The sequence below is a fragment of the Bombina bombina genome, chromosome 8, assembly GCF_027579735.1.
Source record: "Bombina bombina isolate aBomBom1 chromosome 8, aBomBom1.pri, whole genome shotgun sequence".
Lineage (NCBI taxonomy): Eukaryota > Metazoa > Chordata > Amphibia > Anura > Bombinatoridae > Bombina > Bombina bombina.
The window spans coordinates 299,782,918-299,805,400 of NC_069506.1; the positions used below are offsets into that span (position 1 = coordinate 299,782,918).

Consider the following 22,483-nt stretch of genomic DNA (forward strand, 5'->3'; position numbering starts at 1 on the left):
CAGCCAGCTCGGTCAGGAAAGAGGAAATGAAAGCGAGACCACTCCCGGTCACATGGTGCGCAAGGCAGGACGGTCCCTGCTATGAGAAAAAGCGAGCCAAGCTACAAGCTGCACAGCACTCAAAGTGAAAGTAAAAACCCGTGCATTCCAGCCACATAAACAGCCTATGAGCCCAATAAAATCTCACATAAAGCATTATAAAATCAAAGCATCACATTTGATTAATCCCCACTGTTCAATAATCCCCCTCAGGAGATATTAACCCATGATTTTATTAAGATAAAAGGAGCCACACTGTGACCCTGTCTTCTAGCGTTTTCAACATATGTAAAAATTGACAGTCTTGTAGCATTGCTCCTGAAATGGACTTGAGTGAGAAAACAAGCAGGCAGTGAAACTTGTCAATACTGATTGCTTAGGAGCTGTTAGCAGGCAGTCTGGATGGGTTCGCAGAAAGACTCTTCCTGCATCTCTATCTTTCTATCTTTTGGGTTCTTGTAAAGCGCGGCTATTCACCCATAAGGGTCTCAAGGCGCTGAGGATTGCAGTTCAGTCGAAGAGCCAGGTCTTGAGGTCCTTTCTGAACTTAGTTAGGGCGGTAGCTTGTCTGAGGTGCAGCGGGAGGGTGTTCCAAGTCTTGGCTGCCAGGTGAGAGAAGGATCTGCCTCCCGCTGTGGTTTTCCTGATGCGGGGGATGACTGTGAGGGCTTGGTCGGCCGATCAAAGTTGTCTGGCAGGGGTGTAGAAGGTAACGCGGTGGTTCAAGTATTCGGGACCTATGTTGTGGAGGGCCTTGAATGCGTGGGTGAGAAGCTTGAAGGTTATTCTTTTGTTGATGGGGAGCCAGTGCAGGTCCCGCAGGTGTTTGGTGATGTGGCATTGACGGGGGATGTCGAGGACTTTCGTCAATGCTCTCACTCAGAGGCTGACAAGACTACTTACAACAGCAGTCCCATATCAAAGGTCAGATACCCTTCCTAAGGAACTACTACGAAACCTTCTGACACTTCTCAGCCATCCTCCTGTGATGAAAGGCAAAGAATGACTGGGGGATGGGGCAAGTGGGAGAGGTATTTAAGCCTTTGGCTGGGGTGTCTTTGCCTCCTCCTGGTGGCCAGGTTCATTATTTCCCAACAGTAAGGAATGATGCTGTGCACTCTCCTTATTTTAAGAAGGAAATAAAACAAACAGTATAGTTATTTTTCCAAAAAGAGCTCTTGAAGAAAAGGAAAATACTTACACCCTCCAAAAGCAGCTCTTTAATAAACTTACTAGGCCAAAGCACTCTTATATAATAAAATAAAAAGACTTAAACTATAGGCACTCATCTAATTGAAAAAAAAAACAGTAGAAAGCCAAACCACTGCTGCAACATATCAGCCGAGGCTATGGAATAGGAGAATTGTTGTAAGGAGAAGGCAAAGGACAGGTCTCCGCGACAAATGTGGAAGACTTATGTCTAAGAACCCCTCTCACTGAAGAATAACAAGCACATCTTCATTATTCATCTGCCTCCAGTGGAGGCAAAGACAAGAGTGATTCACTAGTGAGGTGGGAGGGGAATTATAGAGATCTTAAGGTTTGGGAATCTTTGCCTACTCAGTGGCAGGGAAGAAAATTACCAGGAGTCTCACCACCTATACAACATAAATCCTGCTCATCTTTGCTGTGGCCAGCTATGGGCAGAAGTAAATGAGCTTCTGATTTTAACTAAACAATCACTGTGTAAAATGTTGCAGGAATGGGTAAACTTCAAACTACTTGAACGGAACAATAAAGTTAAACTTCCACAATAGAGCATGCAATTTTAAACAACTTTCCAATTGACTTCTATTATATAATTTGTTTTATTCTCTTGATATTCTTTTGTTGAAAAGCATACCTAGGCAGGTTCAGGAGCAGCAATGCACTATTGGGAGTGAGCTCCTGATTGGTGGCTGCACATATGTGCCTCTTGTCATTGGTTCACCAGATGTGATTAGCTAGCTCCCAGTGGTGAATTGCTGCAAAGCAAATTTGATAATAGATTTCTATTGGAAAGTGGTTTAAAATTGTATGTTCTGTCTGAACCATTACATTTTGGGTTTCATGTCCCTCTAAGTAAGATAGAGGCACCTCATCCTTTCTGGGAAGAAGTGGAATAAGCATAGCATGTAGAGGTATTTTACAGCAAAAGCAGACAAAAATAAATAATATAAGTATACTACAACGTTGTTTAATAGATCTTAATTAAAATTTACAGGGAGATTTTTGTTGACTTTAATATCCCTTTAACATACCGATAAGCAGTGACCAATAATCCTCCTGGTCACAGAGTGCTACAGTCATTAAGTTGGATAATATATTCTATTTATCACCTATGACTGATAAGGTTTGGTTTAGCGAGGCTGTACGCTGGAGAGTTAAATAAATAATATATTAGATGAAGAACAGGCAAACCTCCGTAATCCAAACAACGCCAAATAAATCCGAACAACGGATCACTCACAAATATTCCACTGTTATAAAGTGCCGGACTTCCTACCTGCATCTCGTCTTCCTTGGACAGAAATCAGCAGCTTATGCTATACATATTAACAAGAACTTCTAAGTAATTTTCACTTTTTAAATATAATTTAAATTTTGAGCATATTACTTTTTTTACCGTTTCTACAGCTTTAAATAGAAACTCTTCATTCATGCGTGCATGCTCACTCTCTCTCACACATATAAAACATTTGTTAAATTACTAGACTTTCAGCAGAAATAAAAATATATCAGATGTTAAAAAGCAAGTCTGAAAAACAACATTCCCCACAGCTAAACCAGCTTCACAAGAAAGGCTGAGAATTATGTTAACAGCGGGGTGTTCCACAACAAATCTTATGTTCCATCTTGGAAAACAAACACAAAGGATTATGGGAAGAGGCCAGACAAGACATCAGCTTTAGCTTCCTATAGTTTGTCCTAACAATGTCACTGGCTTTGTTGATAAAAGGTTACACTTGTTGGAAGAGGAAAAGTGGCTTGAAACCAAGTGCACTACTGTTCTCTAAACGCTGAGATGTAGTTTTGCAGATGAGGGACTGCAATGTTCTGGGCCCTCCAGGATGAGGGACTGCAATGTTCTGGGCCCTCCAGAATGAGGGACTACAATGTTCTGGGCCCTCCAGAATGAGGGACTGCAATGTTCTGGGCCCTCCAGAATGAGGGACTGCAATGTTCTGGGCCCTCCAGGATGAGGATCTGCAAAGCACTGGAAACTCCAGGAAGATAAATCCTCCAAGTTGCAGGAAAATACCAAGATGAGTCCTCCAGGATGAACCAGTGAAGCTCTCACTGCGGCTCCTGGGTCGGTTTGGGAGGGGGAGCTGTTGTCACAACAACAGTAGACACTGCTTTGGAAGACACAGGCGATGATCCCTGTTGAAGGTGCGAGGCTGGAACGGTCTGTATACGAACCTGTCAGATGTAATGAAGCCAAAGTCACACTTTTATATATATATATATATATAAAATATTAATTGTACAATTAGATGATACATAAACACTTCATTCACATCATTATAAATTATATAACCAGTGACAAGAACATGTGTAGATCTATACAGACTGCTTGTGCCGGTAAAAGTTCTTCTACAATGAGAAGCTAAATTCGCATCTGTGGGCTGGTGGTAAAGTCCAACAAGGTTTCAACTACTGTGATTTGCACATGTGCCCTGTGCAGGTTTCACCTCTGAGATCTGTATATATGCCCAGCTGAGTGTGCTGTGTGCGCTGTGCAGGCTTTGTCTCTGTGTTGTGTGCGCTGTGCAGGCTTTGTCTCTGTGGTGTGTGCGCTGTGCAGGCTTTGTCTCTGTGGTGTGTGCGCTGTGCAGGCTTTGTCTCTGTGGTGTGTGCGCTGTGCAGGCTTTGTCTCTGTGGTGTGTGCGCTGTGCAGGCTTTGTCTCTGTGGTGTGTGCGCTGTGCAGGCATTGTCTCTGTGGTGTGTGTGCGCTGTACAGGCTCTCTCTCTGTGATTGGCATGTGTGCGCTGTACAGGCTCTGTCTCTGTGATTTGCATGTGTGCGCTGTACAGGCTCTCTCTCTGTGATTGGCATGTGTGCGCTGTACAGGCTCTGTCTCTGTGATTTGCATGTGTGCGCTGTGCAGGCTTTGTCTCTGTGATTTGCATGTGTGCGCTGTGCAGGCTTTGTCTCTGTGGTGTATGTGTGCGCTGTACAGGCTTTGTCTCTGTGATTTGCATGTGTGCGCTGTGCAGGCTTTGTCTCTGTGGTGTGTGTGCGCTGTACAGGCTCTCTCTCTGTGATTGGCATGTGTGCGCTGTGCAGGCTTTGTCTCTGTGATTTGCATGTGTGCCCTGTACAGGCTTTGTCTCTGTGATTTGCATGTGTGCACTGTACAGGCTTTGTCTCTGTGATTTGCATGTGTGCCCTGTACAGGCTTTGTCTCTGTGATTTGCATGTGTGCACTGTACAGGCTTTGTCTCTGTGATTTGCATGTGTGCCCTGTACAGGCTTTGTCTCTGTGATTTGCATGTGTGCCCTGTACAGGCTTTGTCTCTGAGATTTGCATGTGTGCACTGTACAGGCTTTGTCTCTGTGATTTGCATGTGTGCGCTGTACAGGCTTTGTCTCTGTGATTTGCATGTGTGCGCTGTGCAGGCTTTGTCTCTGTGATTTGCATGTGTGCACTGTGCAGGCTTTGTCTCTGAGATTTGCATGTGTGCACTGTACAGGCTTTGTCTCTGTGATTTGCATGTGTGCCCTGTACAGGCTTTGTCTCTGAGATTTGCATGTGTGCACTGTACAGGCTTTGTCTCTGTGATTTGCATGTGTGCCCTGTACAGGCTTTGTCTCTGTGATTTGCATGTGTGCCCTGTACAGGCTTTGTCTCTGTGATTTGCATGTGTGCGCTGTACAGGCTTTGTCTCTGTGATTTGCATGTGTGCGCTGTGCAGGCTTTGTCTCTGTGATTTGCATGTGTGCGCTGTGCAGGCTTTGTCTCTGTGATTTGCATGTGTGCGCTGTACAGGCTTTGTCTCTGTGATTTGCATGTGTGTACTGTGCAGGCTTTGTCTCTGTGATTTGCATGTGTGCGCTGTGCAGGCTTTGTCTCTGTGATTTGCATGTGTGCGCTGTGCAGGCTTTGTCTCTGTGATTTGCATGTGTGCGCTGTGCAGGCTTTGTCTCTGTGATTTGCATGTGTGCCCTGTACAGGCTTTGTCTCTGTGATTTGCATGTGCGCGCTGTACAGGCTTTGTCTCTGTGATTTGCATGTGTGCGCTGTACAGGCTTTGTCTCTGTGATTTGCATGTGTGCACTGTACAGGCTTTGTCTCTGTGATTGGCATGTGTGCGCTGTACAGGCTTTGTCTCTGTGATTTGCATGTGTGTACTGTGCAGGCTTTGTCTCTGTGATTTGCATGTGTGCGCTGTGCAGGCTTTGTCTCTGTGATTTGCATGTGTGCGCTGTGCAGGCTTTGTCTCTGTGATTGGCATGTGTGCGCTGTGCAGGCTTTGTCTCTGTGATTGGCATGTGTGCGCTGTACAGGCTCTCTCTCTGTGATTGGCATGTGTGCGCTGTGCAGGCTTTGTCTCTGTGATTTGCATGTGTGCGCTGTACAGGCTTTGTCTCTGTGATTTGCATGTGTGCGCTGTGCAGGCTTTGTCTCTGTGGTGTGTGTGTGCGCTGTGCAGGCTTTGTCTCTGTGGCGTGTGTGCGCTGTACAGGCTCTCTCTCTGTGATTGGCATGTGTGCGCTGTACAGGCTTTGTCTCTGTGATTGGCATGTGTGCGCTGTACAGGCTTTGTCTCTGTGATTTGCATGTGTGCGCTGTACAGGCTTTGTCTCTGTGATTTGCATGTGTGCGCTGTACAGGCTTTGTCTCTGTGATTTGCATGTGTGCGCTGTACAGGCTTTGTCTCTGTGATTTGCATGTGTGCGCTGTACAGGCTTTGTCTCTGTGATTTGCATGTGTGCGCTGTGCAGGCTTTGTCTCTGTGGTGTGTGCGCTGTGCAGGCTTTGTCTCTGTGGTGTGTGCGCTGTGCAGGCTTTGTCTCTGTGGTGTGTGCGCTGTGCAGGCTTTGTCTCTGTGGTGTGTGTGCGCTGTGCAGGCTTTGTCTCTGTGGTGTGTGTGCGCTGTACAGGCTCTCTCTCTGTGATTGGCATGTGTGCGCTGTACAGGCTCTGTCTCTGTGATTTGCATGTGTGCGCTGTACAGGCTCTCTCTCTGTGATTGGCATGTGTGCGCTGTGCAGGCTTTGTCTCTGTGATTGGCATGTGTGCGCTGTGCAGGCTTTGTCTCTAGAGATTTGCATGTGTGCGCTGTGCAGGCTTTGTCTCTGTGATTTGATGTGTGCCCTGTACAGGCTTTGTCTCTGTGATTTGATGTGTGCGCTGTACAGGCTTTGTCTCTGTGATTTGCATGTGTGCGCTGTACAGGCTTTTGTCTCTGTGATTTGCATGTGTGCCCTGTACAGGCTTTGTCTCTGAGATTTGCATGTGTGCGCTGTCAGGCTTTGTCTCTGTGATTTGCATGTGTGCGCTGTACAGGCTTTGTCTCTGTGATTTGCATGTGTGCGCTGTGCAGGCTTTGTCTCTGAGATTTGCATGTGTGCGCTGTGGCAGGCTTTGTCTCTGTGATTGCATGTGTGCGACTGTGCAGGCTTTGTCCTCTGTGATTTGCATGTGTGCGACTGTGCAGGCTTTGTCTCTGAGATTTGCATGTGTGCGCTGTGCAGGCTTTGTCTCTGTGATTTGCATGTGTGCGCTGTGCAGGCTTTGTCTCTGTGATTTGCATGTGTGCCCTGTACAGGCTTTGTCTCTGAGATTTGCATGTGCGCGCTGTGCAGGCTTTGTCTCTGTGATTTGCATGTGTGCGCTGTACAGGCTTTGTCTCTGAGATTTGCATGTGTGCGCTGTGCAGGCTTTGTCTCTGAGATTTGCATGTGTGCGCTGTGCAGGCTTTGTCTCTGTGATTTGCATGTGTGCGCTGTACAGGCTTTGTCTCTGTGATTTTCATGTGTGTACTGTGCAGGCTTTGTCTCTGTGATTTGCATGTGTGCCCTGTACAGGCTTTGTCTCTGTGATTTGCATGTGTGCGCTGTACAGGCTTTGTCTCTGTGGTGTGTGCGCTGTGCAGGCTTTGTCTCTGTGATTTGCATGTGTGTACTGTGCAGGCTTTGTCTCTGTGGTGTGTGCGCTGTGCAGGCTTTGTCTCTGTGATTTGCATGTGTGCGCTGTGCAGGCTTAGTCTCTGTGATTTGCATGTGTGCGCTGTGCAGGCTTTGTCTCTGTGATTTGCATGTGTGCGCTGTGCAGGCTTTGTCTCTGTGATTTGCATGTGTGCACTGTACAGGCTTTGTCTCTGATTTGCATGTGTGCGCTGTACAGGCTTTGTCTCTGTGATTTGCATGTGTGCGCTGTGCAGGCTTTGTTTCTGTGATTTGCATGTGTGCGCTGTGCAGGCTTTGTCTCTGTGATTTGCATGTGTGCGCTGTACAGGCTTTGTCTCTGTGATTTGCATGTGTGCGCTGTACAGGCTTTGTCTCTGTGATTTGCATGTGTGCGCTGTGCAGGCTTTGTCTCTGTGATTTGCATGTGTGCGCTGTGCAGGCTTTGTCTCTGTGATTTGCATGTGTGCGCTGTGCAGGCTTTGTCTCTGTGATTTGCATGTGTGCGCTGTGCAGGCTTTGTCTCTGTGATTTGCATGTGTGCCCTGTACAGGCTTTGTCTCTGTGATTTGCATGTGTGCGCTTGTACAGGCTTTGTCTCTGTGATTTGCATGTGCTGCGCTTTACAGGCTTTGTCTCTGTGATTTGCATGTGTGTGCCTGTACAGGCTTTGTCTCTGTGATTTGCATGTGTGCGCTGTGCAGGCTTTGTCTCTGTGATTTGCATGTGTATGCGCTGTGCAGGCTTTGTCCTCTGTGATTTTCATGTGTGCGCTGTGCAGGCTTTGTCTCTGTGATTTGCATGTGTGCGCTGTACAGGCCTTTCTGTGTCTGTGATTTGCATGTGTGCGCTGTACAGGCTTTGTCTCTGTGATTTGCATGTGTGCGCTGTACAGGCTTTGTCTCTGTGATTTGCATGTGTGCGCTGTACAGGCTTTGTCCTCTGGGATTTGCATGTGTGCGCTGTGCAGGCTTTGTCTCTGTGATTTGCATGTGTGCGCTGTGCAGGCTTTGTCCTCTGTGATTTGCATGTGTGCGCTGTAGCAGGCTTTGTCTCTGTGTATTTGCATGTGTGCGCTGTCGCAGGCTTTGTCTCTGTGATTTGCATGTGTGCGCTGTGCAGGCTTTGTCTCTGTGATTTGCATGTGTGCGCTGTACAGGCTTTTGTCTCTGTGATTTGCATGTGTGCGCTGTACAGGCTTTGTCTCTGTGATTTGCATGTGTGCGCTGTGCAGGCTTTGTCTCTGTGATTTGCATGTGTGCGCTGTGCAGGCTTTGTCTCTGTGGTGTATGTGTGCGCTGTACAGGCTTTGTCTCTGTGATTTGCATGTGTGCGCTGTGCAGGCTTTGTCTCTGTGATTTGCATGTGTGCACTGTGCAGGCTTTGTCTCTGTGATTTGCATGTGTGCGCTGTACAGGCTTTGTCTCTGTGATTTGCATGTGTGCGCTGTGCAGGCTTTGTCTCTGTGTTTGCATGTGCGCTGTACAGGCTTTGTCTCTGTGATTTGCATGTGTGCGCTGTACAGGCTTTGTCTCTGTGATTTGCATGTGTGCGCTGTGCAGGCTTTGTCTCTGTGATTTGCATGTGTGCACTGTACAGGCTTTGTCTCTGTGATTTGCATGTGTGCGCTGTGCAGGCTTTGTCTCTGTGATTTGCATGTGTGCGCTGTACAGGCTTTGTCTCTGTGATTTGCATGTGTGCGCTGTACAGGCTCTGTCTCTGTGATTTGCATGTGTGCGCTGTACAGGCTTTGTCTCTGTGATTTGCATGTGTGCGCTGTGCAGGCTTTGTCTCTGTGATTTGCATGTGTGCGCTGTACAGGCTTTGTCTCTGTGATTTGCATGTGTGCGCTGTACAGGCTTTGTCTCTGTGATTTGCATGTGTGCGCTGTGCAGGCTTTGTCTCTGTGATTTGCATGTGTGCGCTGTGCAGGCTTTGTCTCTGTGATTTGCATGTGTGCGCTGTGCAGGCTTTGTCTCTGTGATTTGCATGTGTGCGCTGTGCAGGCTTTGTCTCTGTGATTTGCATGTGTGCGCTGTGCAGGCTTTGTCTCTGTGATTTGCATGTGTGCGCTGTACAGGCTCTCTCTCTGTGATTTGCATGTGTGCGCTGTGCAGGCTTTGTCTCTGTGAGTGCATGCTGTGCGCTGTGCAGGCTTTGTCTCTCTGTGATTTGCATGTGTGCCGCTGTGCAGGTTTGTCTCTCGTGATTTGCATGTGTGCGCCTGTACAGGCTTTGTCTCTGTGACTTTGCATGTGTGGCAACTGTCCAGGCTTTTGTCTCTGTGATTTTGCATGTGTGCGCTGTGCAGCTTTGTCTCTGTTGATTTGCATGTGAGCGCTGGTGCAGGCTTTGTCTCTGTGATGGATGTGTGCGCTGTACAGGCTCTCTCTCTGTGCATGGCATGTGTGCGCTGTACAGGGCTTTGTCTCTGTGATTTGCATGTGTGCGCTGTGCAGGCTTTGTCTCTGTGATTTGCATGTGCGCGCCTTTACAGCTTTGTCACTGTGCTTTGATGTGACTGTGCTGGCTTTGTCTCTGTGATTGCACCACGTGTGCGCTGTGCAGGCTCTGTCTCTGTGATTTGGCATGTGTGCGCCTGTGCAGGCTTTGTCTCTGTGATTTGCATGTGTGCGCCTGTACAGGCTTTGTCTCTGTGATTTGCATGTGTGCCCTGTACAGGCTTTGTCTCTGTGATTTGCATGTGTGCCCTGTACAGGCTTTGTCTCTGTGATTTGCATGTGTGCGCTGTACAGGCTTTGTCTCTGTGATTTGCATGTGTGCGCTGTGCAGGCTTTGTCTCTGTGATTTGCATGTGCGCGCTGTGCAGGCTTTGTCTCTGTGATTTGCATGTGTGCGCTGTACAGGCTCTCTCTCTGTGATTTGCATGTGTGCGCTGTACAGGCTTTGTCTCTGTGATTTGCATGTGTGCGCTGTGCAGGCTTTGTCTCTGTGATTTGCATGTGCGCGCTTTACAGGCTTTGTCTCTGTGATTTGCATGTGTGTACTGTGCAGGCTTTGTCTCTGTGATTTGCATGTGTGCGCTGTGCAGGCTTTGTCTCTGTGATTTGCATGTGTGCGCTGTGCAGGCTTTGTCTCTGTGATTTGCATGTGTGCGCTGTGCAGGCTTTGTCTCTGTGATTTGCATGTGTGCGCTGTGCAGGCTTTGTCTCTGTGATTTGCATGTGTGCCCTGTACAGGCTTTGTCTCTGTGATTTGCATGTGTGCCCTGTACAGGCTTTGTCTCTGTGATTTGCATGTGTGCCCTGTACAGGCTTTGTCTCTGTGATTTGCATGTGTGCCCTGTACAGGCTTTGTCTCTGAGATTTGCATGTGTGCACTGTACAGGCTTTGTCTCTGTGATTTGCATGTGTGCGCTGTACAGGCTTTGTCTCTGTGATTTGCATGTGTGCGCTGTGCAGGCTTTGTCTCTGTGATTTGCATGTGTGCACTGTGCAGGCTTGGTCTCTGATTTGCATGTGTGTACTGTGCAGGCTTTGTCTCTGTGATTGGCATGTGTGCGCTGTGCAGGCTTTGTCTCTGAGGTTTGCATTTTTTGCTGTGCAGGCTTTGTCTCTGTGGTGTGTGTGCGCTGTACAGGCTCTCTCTCTGTGATTGGCATGTGTGCGCTGTACAGGCTCTCTCTCTGTGATTGGCATGTGTGCGCTGTGCAGGCTTTGTCTCTGTGGTGTGTGCGCTGTACAGGCTTTGTCTCTGTGATTTTCATGTGTGCGCTGTGCAGGCTTTGTCTCTGTGATTTGCATGTGTGCGCTGTGCAGGCTTTGTCTCTGAGATTTGCATGTGTGCGTTGTGCAGGCTTTGTCTCTGTGGTGTGTGCGCGCTGTACAGGCTCTTTCTCTGTGATTTGCATGTGTGCGCTGTACAGGCTCTCTCTCTGTGATTGGCATGTGTGCGCTGTACAGGCTTTGTCTCTGTGATTTGCATGTGTGCGCTGTGCAGGCTTTGTCTCTGAGATTTGCATGTGTGCGCTGTGCAGGCTTTGTCTCTGTGGTGTGTGTGCGCTGTGCAGGCTTTGTCTCTGTGATTAGCATGTGTGCACTGTGCAGGCTTTGTCTCTGTGGTGTGTGCGCTGTGCAGGCTTTGTCTCTGTGGTGTGTGCGCTGTGCAGGCTTTGTCTCTGTGGTGTGTGTGCGCTGTGCAGGCTTTGTCTCTGTGATTTGCATGTGTGCACTGTGCAGGCTTTGTCTCTGAGATTTGCATGTGTGCACTGTACAGGCTTTGTCTCTGAGATTTGCATGTGTGCGCTGTACAGGCTTTGTCTCTGTGATTTGCATGTGTGCGCTGTGCAGGCTTTGTCTCTGTGATTTGCATGTGTGCCCTGTACAGGCTTTGTCTCTGAGATTTGCATGTGTGCGCTGTACAGGCTTTGTCTCTGTGATTTTCATGTGTGTACTGTGCAGGCTTTGTCTCTGTGATTTTCATGTGTGTACTGTGCAGGCTTTGTCTCTGTGATTTGCATGTGTGCCCTGTACAGGCTTTGTCGCTGTGATTTGCATGTGTGTACTGTGCAGGCTTTGTCTCTGTGATTTGCATGTGTGCGCTGTGCAGGCTTTGTCTCTGTGATTTGCATGTGTGCGCTGTGCAGGCTTAGTCTCTGTGATTTGCATGTGTGCGCTGTGCAGGCTTTGTCTCTGTGATTTGCATGTGTGCGCTGTGCAGGCTTTGTCTCTGTGATTTGCATGTGTGCACTGTACAGGCTTTGTTTCTGTGATTTGCATGTGTGCGCTGTACAGGCTTTGTCTCTGTGATTTGCATGTGTGCGCTGTGCAGGCTTTGTTTCTGTGATTTGCATGTGTGCGCTGTGCAGGCTTTGTCTCTGTGATTTGCATGTGTGCACTGTACAGGCTTTGTCTCTGATTTGCATGTGTGCGCTGTACAGGCTTTGTCTCTGTGATTTGCATGTGTGCGCTGTGCAGGCTTTGTCTCTGTGATTTGCATGTGTGCGCTGTGCAGGCTTGGTCTCTGTGATTTGCATGTGTGCGCTGTGCAGGCTTTGTCTCTGTGATTTGCATGTGTGCCCTGTACAGGCTTTGTCTCTGTGATTTGCATGTGTGCACTGTGCAGGCTTGGTCTCTGATTTGCATGTGTGTACTGTGCAGGCTTTGTCTCTGTGATTGGCATGTGTGCGCTGTGCAGGCTTTGTCTCTGAGGTTTGCATGTGTGCGCTGTGCAGGCTTTGTCTCTGTGATTTGCATGTGTGCCCTGTACAGGCTTTGTCTCTGTGATTTGCATGTGTGCCCTGTACAGGCTTTGTCTCTGTGATTTGCATGTGTGCCCTGTACAGGCTTTGTCTCTGAGATTTGCATGTGTGCACTGTACAGGCTTTGTCTCTGTGATTTGCATGTGTGCGCTGTACAGGCTTTGTCTCTGTGATTTGCATGTGTGCGCTGTGCAGGCTTTGTCTCTGTGATTTGCATGTGTGCACTGTGCAGGCTTGGTCTCTGATTTGCATGTGTGTACTGTGCAGGCTTTGTCTCTGTGATTGGCATGTGTGCGCTGTGCAGGCTTTGTCTCTGAGGTTTGCATGTGTGCGCTGTGCAGGCTTTGTCTCTGTGATTGGCATGTGTGCGCTGTGCAGGCTTTGTCTCTGAGGTTTGCATGTGTGCGCTGTACAGGCTCTCTCTCTGTGATTGGCATGTGTGCGCTGTACAGGCTCTCTCTCTGTGATTGGCATGTGTGCGCTGTGCAGGCTTTGTCTCTGTGGTGTGTGCGCTGTACAGGCTTTGTCTCTGTGATTTTCATGTGTGCGCTGTGCAGGCTTTGTCTCTGTGATTTGCATGTGTGCGCTGTGCAGGCTTTGTATCTGAGATTTGCATGTGTGCGTTGTGCAGGCTTTGTCTCTGTGGTGTGTGCGCGCTGTACAGGCTCTTTCTCTGTGATTTGCATGTGTGCGCTGTACAGGCTCTCTCTCTGTGATTGGCATGTGTGCGCTGTACAGGCTTTGTCTCTGTGATTTGCATGTGTGCGCTGTGCAGGCTTTGTCTCTGAGATTTGCATGTGTGCGCTGTGCAGGCTTTGTCTCTGTGGTGTGTGTGCGCTGTGCAGGCTTTGTCTCTGTGATTAGCATGTGTGTACTGTGCAGGCTTTGTCTCTGTGGTGTGTGCGCTGTGCAGGCTTTGTCTCTGTGGTGTGTGCGCTGTGCAGGCTTTGTCTCTGTGGTGTGTGTGCGCTGTGCAGGCTTTGTCTCTGTGATTTGCATGTGTGCACTGTGCAGGCTTTGTCTCTGAGATTTGCATGTGTGCACTGTACAGGCTTTGTCTCTGAGATTTGCATGTGTGCGCTGTACAGGCTTTGTCTCTGTGATTTGCATGTGTGCGCTGTGCAGGCTTTGTCTCTGTGATTTGCATGTGTGCCCTGTACAGGCTTTGTCTCTGAGATTTGCATGTGTGCGCTGTACAGGCTTTGTCTCTGTGATTTTCATGTGTGTACTGTGCAGGCTTTGTCTCTGTGATTTTCATGTGTGTACTGTGCAGGCTTTGTCTCTGTGATTTGCATGTGTGCCCTGTACAGGCTTTGTCGCTGTGATTTGCATGTGTGTACTGTGCAGGCTTTGTCTCTGTGGTGTGTGCGCTGTGCAGGCTTTGTCTCTGTGATTTGCATGTGTGCGCTGTGCAGGCTTAGTCTCTGTGATTTGCATGTGTGCGCTGTGCAGGCTTTGTCTCTGTGATTTGCATGTGTGCGCTGTGCAGGCTTTGTCTCTGTGATTTGCATGTGTGTACTGTGCAGGCTTTGTCTCTGTGATTTTCATGTGTGTACTGTGCAGGCTTTGTCTCTGTGATTTTCATGTGTGTACTGTGCAGGCTTTGTCTCTGTGATTTTCATGTGTGTACTGTGCAGGCTTTGTCTCTGTGGTGTGTGTACTGTGCAGGCTTTGTCTCTGTGATTTTCATGTGTGTACTGTGCAGGCTTTGTCTCTGTGATTTTCATGTGTGTGCTGTGCAGGCTTTGTCTCTGTGGTGTGTGCGCTGTGCAGGCTTTGTCTCTGTGATGTGTGCGCTGTGCAGGCTTTGTCTCTGTGGCGTGTGCGCTGTGCAGGCTTTGTCTCTGTGGCGTGTGCGCTGTGCAGGCTTTGTCTCTGTGGCGTGTGCGCTGTGCAGGCTTTGTCTCTGTGGCGTGTGCGCTGTGCAGGCTTTGTCTCTGTGATGTGTGCGCTGTGCAGGCTTTGTCTCTGTGATGTGTGCGCTGTGCAGGCTTTGTCTCTGTGGCGTGTTCGCTGTGCAGGCTTTGTCTCTGTGGCGTGTGCGCTGTGCAGGCTTTGTCTCTGTGGCGTGTGCGCTGTGCAGGCTTTGTCTCTGTGGCGTGTGCGCTGTGCAGGCTTTGTCTCTGTGATTTTCATGTGTGTACTGTGCAGGCTTTGTACCCTGATTGGGTTTAGTGTTCCAGTGTACCCTGGTTATCTGTACTGCTGAGGTGTACTTTTTTGGACATACCTGCGTTGCCTGGCCCTGCTGCTGGAGCTGCTGCAGTTGCTGAGCTGTCAGGAAGCTCACTGGCTTGTTACCAGCGATAAGTTTTGTTCCAGCTGGTACAGTTGTTAAGATAATGTTTCGTCCCAAACCACTAATGCTGCAAACAAATTAACAACCAACAATAAATTTCCACATACACTTTCTATCATCATGGGATGCCTGTCATTTATATTACTCTTTCTTTTATGGAGAAACTCACAATTATGTATCTTGAATAAAAGCTACAAAACAATACATGTGTGTGTTTTTAACAATGTTATACACGTGTGTATGCGTGTCTGTTTTTAACAGTTATATGTGTGTGTGTATGTGTGAGTATATATATATATATATATATATATATATATATGTGAGTGTGTGTGTGTGTCTCTATGTCTGTTTTTAACAGTTATATGTGTGTGTATGTATGTGTGAGTATATATATAAATATATATATATATATATATATATATATCTATGTGTGTGTGTGTGTGTGTGTGTCTCTATGTCTGTTTTTAACAGTTATATGTGTGTGTGTGTGTCTGTGTATATATATATGTGTGTGTATATATAGGTGTGTGTGTATATGTGTGTATGTGTCTGTTTTTAACAGTTATATGTGTGTATGTATATATGGGTGTGTGTGTATGTGTGTGTGTGTATATATATATATATATATATATATATATATATATGTGTGTGTGTGTGTATATGTGTGTCTGTGTGTATAAATATATGTGTGTCTGTGTGTATGTATATGTGTGTGTATGTATATGTGTGTGTGTGTATATATATATATATATATTTGTGTGTGTGTCTGTGTGAATAAGAAAAACAGAATTTATGTTTACCTGATAAATTACTTTCTCCAACGGTGTGTCCGGTCCACGGCGTCATCCTTACTTGTGGGATATTCTCTTCCCCAACAGGAAATGGCAAAGAGCCCAGCAAAGCTGGTCACATGATCCCTCCTAGGCTCCGCCTACCCCAGTCATTCGACCGACGTTAAGGAGGAATATTTGCATAGGAGAAACCATATGTTACCGTGGTGACTGTAGTTAAAGAAAATAAATTATCAGACCTGATTAAAAAAACCAGGGCGGGCCGTGGACCGGACACACCGTTGGAGAAAGTAATTTATCAGGTAAACATAAATTCTGTTTTCTCCAACATAGGTGTGTCCGGTCCACGGCGTCATCCTTACTTGTGGGAACCAATACCAAAGCTTTAGGACACGGATGAAGGGAGGGAGCAAATCAGGTCACCTAAATGGAAGGCACCACGGCTCGCAAAACCTTTCTCCCAAAAATAGCCTCAGAAGAAGCAAAAGTATCAAATTTGTAAAATTTAGAAAAAGTGTGCAGTGAAGACCAAGTCGCTGCCTTACATATCTGATCAACAGAAGCCTCGTTCTTGAAGGCCCATGTGGAAGCCACAGCCCTAGTGGAGTGAGCTGTGATTCTTTCAGGAGGCTGCCGTCCGGCAGTCTCATAAGCCAATCGGATAATGCTTTTAATCCAGAAGGAGAGAGAGGAAGAAGTTGCTTTTTTACCTCTCCGTTTACCAGAATAAACAACAAACAAAGACAAAGTTTGTCTGAAATCCTTAGTAGCTGCTAAGTAAAATTTGAGAGCACGAACTACATCCAAGTTGTGCAACAAACGTTCCTTCTTTGAAACTGGATTAGGACACAAAGAAGGCACAACTATCTCCTGGTTAATGTTTTTGTTAGAAACAACTTTTGGAAGAAAACCAGGTTTAGTACGCAAAACCACCTTATCTGCATGGAACACCAGATAAGGAGAAGAACACTGCAGAGCAGATAATTCTGAAACTCTTCTAGCAGAAGAAATTGCAACCAAAAACAAAACTTTCCAAGATAATAACTTAATATCAACGGAATGTAAGGGTTCAAACGGAACCCCCTGAAGAACTGAAAGAACTAGGTTGAGACTCCAAGGAGGAGTCAAAATTTTGTAAACAGGCTTGATTCTAACCAGAGCCTGAACAAAGGCTAGAACATCTGGCACAGCTGCCAGCTTTTTGTGAAGTAACACAGACAAGGCAGAAATCTGTCCCATCAAGGAACTTGCAGATAATCCTTTTTCCAATCCTTCTCGAAGGAAGGATAGACTCTTAGGAATCTTAACCTTGTCCCAAGGGAATCCTGCAGATTCACACCAACAGATATACCAAATTATGTGGTAATTTTTCTGGTTACAGGCTTTCAGGCCTGAACAAGAGTATTAATAACAGAATCTGAGAACCCTCGCTTTGATAAGATCAAGCGTTCAATCTCCAAGCAGTCAGCTGGAGTGGGTCGAACGGACCTAGAACAAGAAGGTCTCGTCTCAAAGGTAGCTTCCATGGTGGAGCCGATGACATATTCACCAGATCTGCATACCAAGTCCTGCGTGGCCACGCAGGAGCTATCAAAATCACCGACGCCCTCTCCTGATTGATCCTGGCTACCAGCCTGGGGATGAGAGGAAACGGCGGGAACACATAAGCTAGTTTGAAGGTCCAAGGTGCTACTAGTGCATCCACTAGAGCCGCCTTGGGATCCCTGGATCTGTACCCGTAGTAAGGAACTCTGAAGTTCTGACGAGAGGCCATCAGATCCATGTCTGGAATGCCCCACGGTTGAGTGACTTGGGCAAAGATTTCCGGATGGAGTTCCCACTCCCCCGGATGCAATGTCTGACGACTCAGAAAATCCGCTTCCCAATTTTCCACTCCTGGGATGTGGATAGCAGACAGGTGGCAGGAGTGAGACTCCGCCCATAGAATGATTTTGGTCACTTCTTCCATCGCTAGGGAACTCCTTGTTCCCCCCTGATGGTTGATGTATGAACTTGGCCCTCGCTAGCTGAGGCCAAGCTTTGAGAGCATTGAATATCGCTCTCAGCTCCAGAATATTTATCGGTAGAAGAGATTCTACCCGAGACCAAAGACCCTGAGCTTTCAGGGATCCCCAGACCGCGCCCCAGCCCATCAGACTGGCGTCGGTCGTGACAATGACCCACTCTGGTCTGCGGAAGGTCATCCCTTGTGACAGGTTGTCCAGGGACAGCCACCAACGGAGTGAGTCTCTGGTCCTCTGATTTACTTGTATCTTCGGAGACAAGTCTGAATAGTCCCCATTCCACTGACTGAGCATGAACAGTTGTAATGGTCTTAGATGAATGCGCACAAAAGGAACTATGTCCATTGCCGCTACCATCAAACCTATCACTTCCATGCACTGCGCTATGGAAGGAAGAGGAACGGAATGAAGTATCCGACAAGAGTCTAGAAGTTTTGTTTTTCTGGCTTCTGTCAGAAAAATCCTCATTTCTAAGGAGTCTATTATAGTTCCCAAGAAGGGAACCCTCGTTGACGGAGATAGAGAACTCTTTTCCACGTTCACTTTCCATCCGTGAGATCTGAGAAAGGCCAGGACAATGTCCGTGTGAGCCTTTACTTGAGGAAGGGACGACGCTCGAATCAGAATGTCGTCCAAGTAAGGTACTACAGCAATGCCCCTTGGTCTTAGCACCGCCAGAAGGGACCCTAGTACCTATGAGAAAATCCTAGGAGCAGTGGCTAATCCGAAAGAAAACGCCACGAACTGGAAATGCTTGTCCAGGAATTCAAACCTTAGGAACCGATGATGTTCCTTGTGGATAGGAATATGTAGATACGCATCCTTGAAATCCACCTTGGTCATGAATTGACCTTCCTGGATGGAAGGAAGAAGTGTTCGAATGGTTTCCATCTTGAACGATGGAACCTTGAGAAACTTGTTCAAGATCTTGAGATCTAAGATTGGTCTGAACGTTCCCTCTTTTTTGGGAACTATGAACAGATTGGAGTAGAACCCCATCCCTAGTTCTCCTAACGGAACAGGATGAATCACTCCCATTTTTAGCAGGTCTTCTACCCAATGTAAGAATGCCTGTCTTCTTATGTGGTCTGAAGGCAACTGAGACCTGTGGAACCTCCCCTTGGAGGAAGCCCCTTGAACTCCAGAGAATAACCTTGGGAGACTATTTCTAGCGCCCAAGGATCCAGAACATCTCTTGCCCCAGCCTGAGCGAAGAGAGAGAGTCTGCCCCCCACCAGATCCGGTCCCGGATCGGGGGCCCGCATTTCATGCTGTCTTGGTAGCAGTGGCAGGTTTCCTGGCCTGCTTTCCTTTGTTCCAGCCTTGCATAGGTCTCCAGGCTGGATTGGCTTGAGAAGTATTACCTTCCTGCTTAGAGGACGTAGCCCTTGGGGCTGATCCGTTTCTGCGAAAGGGACGAAACTTAGGTTTATTTTTGGTCTTGAAAAGACCTATCCTGAGGAAGGGCGTGGCCCTTGCCCCCAGTGATATCAGAGATAATCTCTTTCAAGTCAGGGCCAAAGAGTGTTTTCCCCTTGAAAGGAATGTCAAGCAATTTGTTCTTGGAAGACGCATGTACAACGGCAAAGAGAATGACTGGGGTAGGCGGAGCCTAGGAGGGATCATGTGACCAGCTTTGCTGGGCTCTTTGCCATTTCCTGTTGGGGAAGAGAATATCCCACAAGTAAGGATGACGCCGTGGACCGGACACACCTATGTTGGAGAAATGTATGCTTACCTGATAAATGTATTTCTTTTTTGACACGATGAGTCCACGGATCATCTTAATTACTAATGGGATATTCACCTCCTGTTCAGCAAGAGGAGGCAAGGAGCACCACAGCCGAGCTGTTAAATAGCTCCTCCCTTCCCTCCCACTCCAGTCATTCGACCGAAGTTAGGAAGAGAAAGGAAAAGCCAAGGTGCAGAGGTGTCTGAAGTTTACATAACCCACAACCTGTCTACCAAAACAGGGCGGGCCGTGGACTCATCGTGTCAAACAAGAAATACATTTATCAGGTAAGCATAAATTTTCTTTTCTTTTTTAAGACACGATGAGTCCACGGATCATCTTAATTACTAATGGGATTCAATACCAAAGCTAGAGTACACAGATGATACGGGAGGGACAAGACAGGGAACCTAAACGGAAGGCACCACTGCTTGAAGAACCTTTCTCCCAAAAACGGCCTCAGCCGAAGCAAAAATGACAAATTTATAGAACTTTGAAAAAGTGTGAAGAGAGGACCAAATTGTAGCCTAGCAAATCTGTTCCACAGAAGCTTCATTTTTGAACGCCCATCAGGAAGCAACAGCCCTAGTGGAATGAGCCGTAACTCTCTCGGGAGGCTATTGTCCAGCAGTTTCATATGCAAAACATATGATACTCTTCAGCCAAAAAGAAAGAGAAGTAGCCGTAGCTTTCTGACCCTTGCGTTTTCCTGAGAAAATCACAAACAAAGAAGAAGACTGACAACAGTCCTCAGTCGCCTGCAGGTAAAACTAAAGCACAGACCACATCCAAATTGTGCAGAAGTCTTTCCTTTTGAGAAGGAGGATTAGGACACAAGGAAGGAACAACAATCTGCTAATTAATGTTCTGATCAGAATAACCTTAGAAAGAAATCCTAGTTTAGTACGTAAAAACTACCTTATCTGAATGGAAATAAGATAAGAAGACTCCAACTGTAATGCCGAGAGCTCTGACACTCACCGAGCAGAAGAAATAGCAAAAAGAGATAAAACTTTCCAAGATAACGACTTAATATCTAAGGAATGCTCAAACGGAGCCCCTTGAAGAACTCAGAGAACTAAATTCTGACTCTATGGAGGAGTAACTGGTATGAACACAGGCCTGATCCTGACCAAGGCCTGACAAAATGATTGTACATCTGGGACACCTGCCAGACGTTTGTGTAACAAAATAGACAAAGACAGAGATTTGACCCTTTAGGGAACTTGACGATAAACCATTCTCCAAACCCTCTTGGAGAAAAGACAAAATTCTAGGAATCCTAACTTTACTCCATGAGTAGCCCATGGATTCACACCAATAGAGATATTTACGCCACATCTTATGATAAATATTTCTAGTGACAGGCTTATGAACCTGAAACATGGTCTCAATGACCGAGTCAGAAAAACCCCGCTTGGATAAAATTAAGCGCTTAATCTCCAAGCAGTCAGTTTCAGAGAAACCAGATCTGAGAGGAGGGACCCTTGATTAGAAGGACCTTCCTCAACGGAAGTCTCATAAGTGGCAAAAATAATATGAGATGTCCCCTAGATTTGCATACCAAATCCTGCGAGGCTAAGCCGGTGCTATGAGGATCACTGATGCCCTCTCCTGCTGAGCAATGACCCGAGGAAGAAAAGCAAACTGAGGAAAAAATTGGAGAACACTTCCGGATGGAGTTCCCACTCCCCTGGATGAAAAGTCTGCCTGCTCAGAAAATCCGCCTCCCCGTAGTCCACCCCTGGGATGTGGATCGCCAACAGGCAGCAAGAATGGGCCTCTGCCCACTGAATTATTTTTGATACCTCTATCATCGTCAAGGAACTCTTCGTTCCTCTCTGATGATTGATTTAAGTCACTGACGTTATTTTGTTCGACTGGAACCTGATAAACTGGGCCGAGGCTAACTGAGGAAAGGCCAGAAGGACATTGTAGATTGCTCTCAGCTCCAGAATGTTTATAGGAAGAACAGACTCTGGCTGACTCCAAACCCCCTGAGCCCTTAGGAAGCCCCAGACTGCTCCCCACCCTAGAAGGCTGGCGTCTGTTGTCACAATCACCCAAGATGGTCTGCGAAAGCAGGTTCCCTGGGAGAGATTGAAGAGAATCCCTTGTCTCCTGCTCCAGTAGTATTCGAGGAGACAAATCTGTATAATCTCCGATCCATTGCCTGACCATACTTAAATGCAGAGGTCTGAGATGGAACCGAGCAAACGGGACGATGTCCACTAGACAAGTATCGATAAACTCTGATATTCTGACATTCTGTCAGAAAAATCTTCATTGATATGGAATCTATTATGGTTCCCCAGAAAGTTACCTTTGTGTTTGGGACTGAGGAACTCTTTTCCAAATTTACCTTCCACCTGTGAGATCGCGGGAAGGATAACACCAAGTCTGTGTGACATCTTGCTTGTTCTGTAAGGATGGCGCCTGGACTAGGATGTCGTCGAGATAGAGTGCCACTGCAATGCCACATAACCGAAACACTGTCAACAGCGATCCCAGAGCCCTTGTGAAAACTCTGAGAGCTGTGGCAAGACCGAAAGGAAGAGCCATGAACTGGACACATTTGTCCAGAAAGGCAAACCCTAGAACTTGAGACAATTCTTGAGAATGGCACATGAAGGTACGCGCCCTTTAAATACACTGCTGTCATATAAATTGACCCTCTTGGATCAAGGGAAGAATTGAACTAATAGTTTCCATCTTGAAGGACGGTACACTAAGAACTTTGTTTAGACTCCTGAGATCTAAAAGTGGTCTGAAGGTTCCCTCTTCTTTGGGAACCACAAACCGATTGGGACGAAAAAACCCAGAGCCTGTACCTGTAGTGGAACTGGAACAATCACTCCCAGGTCTGAGAGGTTTCCTACGCAGTGTAAGAACGCCTCTCCCTTTATCTGATCTGCAGATAATCTTGAAAGCAGAAACCTGCCTCTGGGAGGAAAACTTTTTGAACTCTGATTTGTGTCCCTGGGACACTATTATTTATTGCCCAGGGATCATGAACATCTCGAACCCAAGCCTGAGCGAAGACGGAAAGTCTGCCCCTACAAGATCATGTCCCGGATCGGGGGCAGTCTTTCACGCTGTGTTTGATTCAACAGCAGGCTATTTTTTTTTAATTTTATTTATTTTTTGTTGAAAAATCTTTAAATTCCAAAAGATATTATTTCCGTTAAGCCAGGTCCCAACGAGGTCTTCCCCTTGTAAGGAATCTCTAAAAGCTTACACTTGGAGCATACATCCGTAGAAC

The 22,483-nt window shown here is 47.0% G+C and overlaps 1 protein-coding gene across 2 annotated transcripts in view; it reads right to left on the reverse strand.

The window, feature by feature from the left end:
- Positions 1–2,199: 2,199 nt before the first annotated feature.
- The window catches only part of NFRKB (nuclear factor related to kappaB binding protein), a 139,011-nt gene continuing 118,727 nt past the window's right edge, over positions 2,200–22,483 (reverse strand). For both annotated transcript variants that reach the window (XM_053691500.1, XM_053691499.1), the window contains exons 25-26: positions 14,606–14,741; positions 2,200–3,441 (exon numbers count right to left, since the gene is read on the reverse strand). In XM_053691500.1, coding sequence (XP_053547475.1) covers positions 3,316–3,441; positions 14,606–14,741 — 262 coding nt within the window. In that variant the 3' untranslated portion in view covers positions 2,200–3,315. The remainder of the gene's footprint in view (positions 3,442–14,605; positions 14,742–22,483) is intronic.